The 7,397-nt window shown below is 39.1% G+C and overlaps 1 protein-coding gene across 2 annotated transcripts; it reads left to right on the forward strand.

Moving 5' to 3' along the window:
• The first annotated feature begins 4,397 nt into the window (after nt 1-4,397).
• Nucleotides 4,398-7,139, forward strand: LOC125269944. Of its 2 annotated transcripts, XM_048193050.1 has the most exons (4): nt 4,398-4,993; nt 5,485-5,565; nt 5,775-5,855; nt 6,597-7,139. In XM_048193050.1, exons 1-4 carry the CDS (start codon nt 4,875-4,877, stop codon nt 6,940-6,942), a joined length of 627 nt encoding a protein of 208 aa, XP_048049007.1. In that variant the 5' UTR covers nt 4,398-4,874; the 3' UTR covers nt 6,943-7,139. The 2 variants fall into 2 exon arrangements, with proteins under 2 accessions (XP_048049007.1, XP_048049009.1); XM_048193052.1 differs by lacking the exon at nt 5,775-5,855 and having other exon boundaries at nt 6,597-7,137.
• Nucleotides 7,140-7,397: the final 258 nt, after the last annotated feature.

Below are 7,397 nucleotides of genomic sequence, written 5' to 3' on the forward strand. Positions count from 1 at the left end.
TCATACTGCAGCCGGCGGGCGCTCTCTGTACACCTTTAGGCCACAAATTCATATGAAGAAGAAAAGGAACTAGGAACTAATGGCATGTCTTCTAGAGATCGCTAACCATTGCTTTAACATCCAAATAAACACTTTTCAAGACAATAAATACACGATTGAGACGATGAATGCATGTATTGCCTCTGAATTTGCGTCTGAATAGCGCTGGCTCCGTGGGCGTGGCCGCATTAGCGGATAATGAGCTGAATCACAGACTTCTGACATGGCTCTCTTTTCATACAGATTACATAAACACAGAATGTCAACGTTACTTTAGACGTAAGTGTCATTTTTTTTGTCATTAGTATCCACTAAGTTACAGTTCATTTTCTGAGAACTATCAGATTGGACTTCGTTCAGAGGGAGAGGAGAGATCACGCATCATGTTAGTTTTCTTTATTTTACAAAAAGCACAACATTGTGTTTTTACTCTGAGTGTACACAAATAAAAGAAGACATTCTATAGTTTCAATTGATATATTACTTATGTCTCTATGACAAAAAATGACGGAGTATTTTAAGTCTGTTTTGCTGCAATGTGAAAAAAATATTGCAAAACGCGCCGGCGCGTTTTCAGACCTCAGGGAGTTAAAATTATGAATTTCAGTAACAATAAAAATACATTACAGAGCAGTATTCTGTCCATTTCATGGATGAATGTCTCATATATGCCATAAACATAGAATTAGTTGAATTATTTAGGAAAAATGGTATTCATGAAGAATGTAATCAACCTTTTGGATTTACTGTGCTATGTACCTTGACTTCTTGCACACTCATTTCTGCAGTCACTGGCAAGTAAAAGTTTTTGACTGTGCTGGTTGACTTCAGTGCTTGTTGTTTGGCCTGATGCCCCTTACTTTCTATGTGCCTTGTCACATCCCGCACACCTTGATGGTCACAGGAGTTCTCTTGGCGGCAGATAGAGCACCAGTAATAGGAGCTGGTGCTTCCTACAATAATAAATGGCCATTTAGAGGTCCATTCATTATTAAAAGAGCTCTTGTAGGTGGCTGCTCCTGGTACTTTTCTCCCTTTTGTTTTGATGGTCTCTTCTGACACCCTGGCCATCTCCTCCACCGTCTCTTCCTCTTCCACCTGCACTGCCTCTTCCTCTTCCACCTGCACTGCATCCTCCTTCTCTAACCTGGCCTTTTTAGGGGGCTTTCCTCTCAGGGTGAATGAGAGGATGCTAAGTTGCCTTTTAGCTGACATCTTTGAAAGACAGACGCAATGATTAATGCATCCATGGCCATGATATAAAATATGACATGATTTTAAAAGTGACCTATAACATTGACAATGCAATACACTTTAATTTATTTAGTGCTAATAAAATTATTAAGCCTATTTGGAGAGAGAGAGATGTTTAATGTGACAAAATGTAAGTCATCGTGTGATAACGAAAATATAACTAGGCCTAGACTCAGGGGCATACATTTCAGCTGACAGCAGGGGGGACAATAAACATAAAATTCCTTACTTCAAAAATACTCCAATAAATAAATAATTTTGAAGAAGAATATTTTGGTCAACAACTTAGTTGTTTACAACCAAGTCACCAAAATTCCTTACCACGCGATTTACGCCCCTGCCTAGATGTTCTGAGCAGGTGTTGTCAGTGAACAGGCTGTAAAACTGTTGGCTAAGTTACAAACATTCATGAAAAACTGATGCTGATTATCTGGGAAACATTCTCTAACAGCAGTCAAGTTGTCATTGTTTGTGTCAAACAAATTGTGAATTTGTTGTAACATTAAAACAGGAGATCATGACTTACTGTGCTCAAAGTGATGCTCGGAGCTCCAGTGGTTTCCTCTGTGGGTAAACGAGGATGATGGTGAAACCAGAGCCGGATGAAACAATTCCAGTATATGCTTTTTTTTCATTGGTTGTTGTGTTTAATTTTTACCCAGATGCTATTTTTTGATTGGCTATTATGTAGCCTCTTTCTTTTTCTTTTTTTTTTTGATTGGCTGATAAGTGGCAGGCAACAACGCCAGGGGAGACGCACTTGATTCCTTCCCGGTTCCATAGAGAGCGTGGCGGCATATTAAATATATTAAAGTTATAGTTTTTCTGCGTGAGAAATACAATGTGTGGCGGGAGGGCGTGACAAAAGACCGAAATGAGTGACTGTCACGCTCAATGCGTGACACTTGAGAGCCCTGCGTACATATTAATGATCCCAACTGTTGCGTCACAGTCGGTGTTATGTTGAGATTCGCCTGTTCTTCAGAGGTCTTTTGCAAAAATCAAATTTACATAAGAAGGTGGAAACAATGGTGTTTGAGACTCACCGTATGTCATTTCCATGTACAGAACTCTAATTATTTAACTATGCTGAGGTAAATTCAATTTTCAATTCTAGGGCACCTTTAATTTTAACATCACTTTGGCGGCTATTATTAAAGAAACTGACAAAGTAACAAGTTTTTGTTTATTAACTATTCACAGCAGAGCTCACCAGTTTATTCCATCTGCAACCAAACAGTCACAGTCCTGCGCATCTTTTTTGAAGGGGGTGACACACGGCCTGATTTCCACCTGAGCTGTGCATCCATTACAGCTCTTGGACCAGACCCCGCTTTATGGGTGGGGTCCAACCATCGAGGTCATTGAGGGCATCAGACGTCTGACACCACATGTGATAAGTGTCCCAAACACCTTGGATGCACAAAGTGAGGTGGGTGAGGGTTTCAGGCAGCTGGCTGTTCCACTCAACTGTTTCACTCAATCCAGCTGCAGGCTGTATGCATCCACAAAGCGAGGTTTATTGATGTCTTTGTTGGCTTTCCTGGCTCTGGCCCATTGCCCTGGTGACACCCTACAAGCAGCCTGCAAGAGGAGTGACACAACAGAGGTTTGGAAAAATATAAATAAGTTAATCAATAAATGAAAAGTATCATTACATGTTTTTCTTATATTTAAATTTTATTGCTGTACAGGTTCAATACTCATCATGCCAAAGCTCGTTCTGTCATTGAGCGAGCATTTGGCATTATAAAAACAAGGTGGAGGGTACTCTTCTTCCATGCACTGGAGGCGGACACTTCATTCGTCCCTGATGTTGTTGTGGCATGCACCATACTACATAACATTCCATCTTGCCAGTGGAAGAAGGGTAACCTGAGGAGGAAGAAGAAGAGGTGGCTGGGGAGACTGTAAACAGAAATGCTCTGCGTGAACACATTGCTGCACAACTGTCTGCCCTGCAGCATCATGTACAATATAACTGAAGAGTATAAATATTAATAAAATTGTTCTTACCTTTTATTTTCATTTTACACCTCTTACCACCACCTTTTTGTTCCAAAGATCATTCAATGCTCTGTTAACACACATCAGTGTTGAATAAAGTTATATATACTTTATTTTAAATACTTAATATTGTGTGACAAATGTGTGACCAACTGAAGTAGTGAGTTAAGTTATAGCAGTGCAGAGTCAGTGGTTGTTCTGTAGGCAAACATCAGAGCCTTGAATTGGATGCGAGCAGCTACTGTCAGCCAATGTAGACTGATGAAGAGAGGAGTGACGTGCGCTCTCTTCGGTTCGTTGAAGACCAGTCTTGCTGCTGCATTCTGGATCAGTTGTAGAGGCTTGACAGTGCATGCTGGAAGGCCAGCCAAGAGAGCATTACAATAGTCCAGTCTGGATAGAACAAGAGCTTGGACAAGAATTTGTGTGGAATGCTCCGATAGGAAGGGTCTAATCTTCCTGATGTTGTACAAGGCAAATCTGCAGGACCGGGCCGTTTGTAGCAATATGATCTGTGAAGCTTAAACGATCATCCATCTCCACTCCAAGGTTCCTGGCTGTCCTGGAAGCAGTAATGGTTGGCGACCCAAGTTGAATGGAAAGGTGATGAAGTGTTGGGTTGGCTCCGACCACAAGCAGTTTCGTTTTTGCAAGGTTGAGTTGAAGGTGATGGTCCTTCATCCAGGCAGAAATGGCTGTCAGGCAGGCTGCGATGCGACCAGCAACCGTCGGATCATCTGGTTGGAACGAGAGGTAGAGTTGTGTGTCATCCGCATAACAGTGATAGGAAAAACCATGTTCCTTAATGACAGATTCTATTGATGACATGTAGATGGAGAAGAGAAGTGGTCCAAGCACGGAGCCCTGAGGTACCCCAGTAGCAAGATGATGTGAATTGGACACCTCACCTCTCCAAGATACCCTGAAGGACCTAAGACTTGAACCACTGGAGTGCCGTTCCCGAGATGCCCTTCAACATGAGTGTTGACAGGAGGATCTGGTGGTTAACACTCTGAGGTCTAAAAACGCGCCGGCGCGTTTTGCAGTTTTTTTTTCACATTGCAGCAAAACAGACTTAAAATACTCCGTCATTTTTATCATAGAGACATAAGTAATATATCAAATGAAACTATAGAATGTCTTCTTTTTTTTGTGTACACTCACAATCAAAATAAAACTTTGTGCTTTTTAAAAATAAATAAAATATACAGGGTGTGCTGTCCTGCCATCTCCGTCTCTGCAAACATCATTCTAAAAGGTCACTAAAAGTAACTAAAATAGACGGCTTATACATGCTACATGGACATGAGAGATATGTCTTTGCAAAGCTTTAAGTGTCTACTTTTAAACGAAACAAATAAATTCTAAAAAAAATATTCTCCCTTTATGTAATCAGTATAAAAGTAAAGAGAGGTACTGTTTCTCCTGTCTTACCTAATTATCTTTAATGTGTGCCCGCCCACGCGCAGAGCGCTCTATTCATAAGATAATGTGCTGAGGCGATCTATGCAAACTGTAAACGCCCCTAACAGCGTCTTAAAAAGCATCACTACTCAGGTGAGCAGGCTCTTCAGATGGTCCTGGACAGTGAGGAAGAGTTCACTTTTTCCTCGGAAGAAGAACACGACTCTGACGATGAACGTCTGCATTTTGAAGAGCGACTTGATCCAGCTGAAGATACAGTTTCTGATGAGTAAGTGATTTAGTTTTACTTAAATTATTTGACGTGTTTTTTCTATATAAGCGTACATATATATTTGTCTTATATTTACATCTAGGCCTATCTATATAACTCTATATAACTTTATCTCATAAAAATGCTTATAAATAGAATGCTTTTCTGTTGATATTCGACTTGTTATTAATATGCATAGATACGTTGGATACACGCGTTAGATCGATTAACTGCATGCAGTTGAATAGCATATTATGATAGACGTGAATGTGCTAAAATATGCTTGGTTGTGAAATGCGCGAACGTGTTGCTATTCACTAAATGTGCTAACTGATATAGCAGACTGTAACGTTTACACATTCGCACACTTTGTCCGGTAATGGCCAATTGACAGACATATACAGCATGCTTGTATACCTGTTAATTTCCTGTCAGTTATGCATAGCTAATGGTATGAGAGTAGTATCTTATATGCTAATAATAACAACAGTTTTTTTGTTTTGTTTTAGAAATGTGGATCCATCACTCTCGCATTCACCTGCAATTCTCACTAAGAGGGCACGCAGCAACACAGGCGATAATGAGAAAGAGTAAGTACACGTTTACCCACTATATGTGCAAACTGATATAGCAGACTGTAACGTTTACACATTCGCACACTTTGTCCGGTAATGGCCAGTTGACAGACATATACAGCATGCTTGTATACCTGTTACTTTCCTGTCCGTTATGCATAGGTAATGGTATGAGAGTAGTATCTTATATGCTAATAATAACAGTTTTTTTTGTTTTGTTTTAGAAATGTGGATCCATCACTCTCACATTCACCTGCAATTCCCACTAAGAGGGCACCCAGCAACACAGGCGATAATGAGAAAGAGTAAGTACATGTTCACCCACTATATGGTAGGCCTATGTACACTACCGTTCAAAAGTTTGGGATCACTAAGATTTTTTATGTTTTTAAAATAAGTTTCATCTGCTCACCAAGGCTACATTTATTCAATTAAAAATACAGTAAAAACAGTAATATTGTGAAATATTATTCCAATTTAAAATAACTGTGTACTATTTAGTCTACAGTGTCACATGATCCTTCAGAAATCATTCTAATATGAGGATTTGCTACTCAAGAGACATTTATTGTTTACAGTTGTTCAGAAATGTTTCTTGAGCTGCAAATCATCATATTAGAATGATTTCTGAAGGATCATGTGACACTGAAGACTGGAGTAATGATGGTGAATATTCAGCTTTGACATCACAAGAATAAATGACTTTGTGAAATATATTTAAATAGTACACAGTTATTTTAAATTGGAATAATATTTCACAATATTCCTGTTTTTACTGTATTTTTAATTAAATAAATGTTGCCTTGGTGAGCAGACGAAACGTATTTTAAAAACATTACAAATCTTAGTGATCCCAAACTTTTGAACGGTAGTGTATGTATATATGTGTCTGTATGGCTTTCTTTCTTATGCGTGCACAATATTAGCATTAGTGCTTGGTAATGTTAATATATACAATAATAAACATTATATTAGTATTAGTTATTGATGATGCAAATAGTATAGCTCCTTGTTTAATAACCATCTCACTGTTTTTTTTTCTCCAGCTATAGCCCTAATGAGAGTGCTCCAAAACCCCTTGCAAAAAAGGCCAAGAAAAACATTCAGACAAGCAACAGGCATTCAGCTCTGTCATGGAAAACAGATAATGACACTGACATGGTTCCACAGACTCTGAGATTCCTACCTGCACGGGAACCTGGACCACAGCTGCGTCCTGCTGATGAACACACTCCTAAGAGTCTCTTCAAAATGTTCAAACGGAACTGCCTGCTTTGCAAAGTACAGCTTGGTAAAAGGCAAGACACACCTTGGAAATGCCAGGCATGTGACATTTACTTGTGTCTTCAGTTGAAAAGGAACTGTTTTCAAAAATGGCACACAGATGTGTGACTGTTCAGATTCTCTGTTCACCACCTCTCACTGACCATTGGGCTGCAAAGATTATCTATATGTGATCAAGCAGGTTATGTATAGGGTGTAAAAGTGGGCTTTTTTTTATAAACCTTACCTTTATTTGCCTGTATACACAAAATGTGCCTTTGACCCTAGTTTATATGTGGATTATATTGTTAACTTTATTTTAAATAAAAAAGAAAAAAAACAATGATATGTCTTGTCTTTGCATTTTCTTAGTTGACTCAGTCACATTCCTGACTGAATGGCTCATTATGCGGCTCATTAGGGGCAGGGTCTTAATCTCCCCAGGTGTAAATCACTTCATTATTCATGAAGAGTCACACCTCTTCGCATATGGCCTAGCTAAACAAAAAGTGTCTTAGAAATTTAAAATCAATACAATGTTTTATGTGTCAGAGTAGGGAGGATCATTTCCACATCATTTTGAA

Source organism: Megalobrama amblycephala, linkage group LG6, assembly GCF_018812025.1.
Source record: "Megalobrama amblycephala isolate DHTTF-2021 linkage group LG6, ASM1881202v1, whole genome shotgun sequence".
In the NCBI taxonomy this organism is placed as follows: domain Eukaryota; kingdom Metazoa; phylum Chordata; class Actinopteri; order Cypriniformes; family Xenocyprididae; genus Megalobrama; species Megalobrama amblycephala.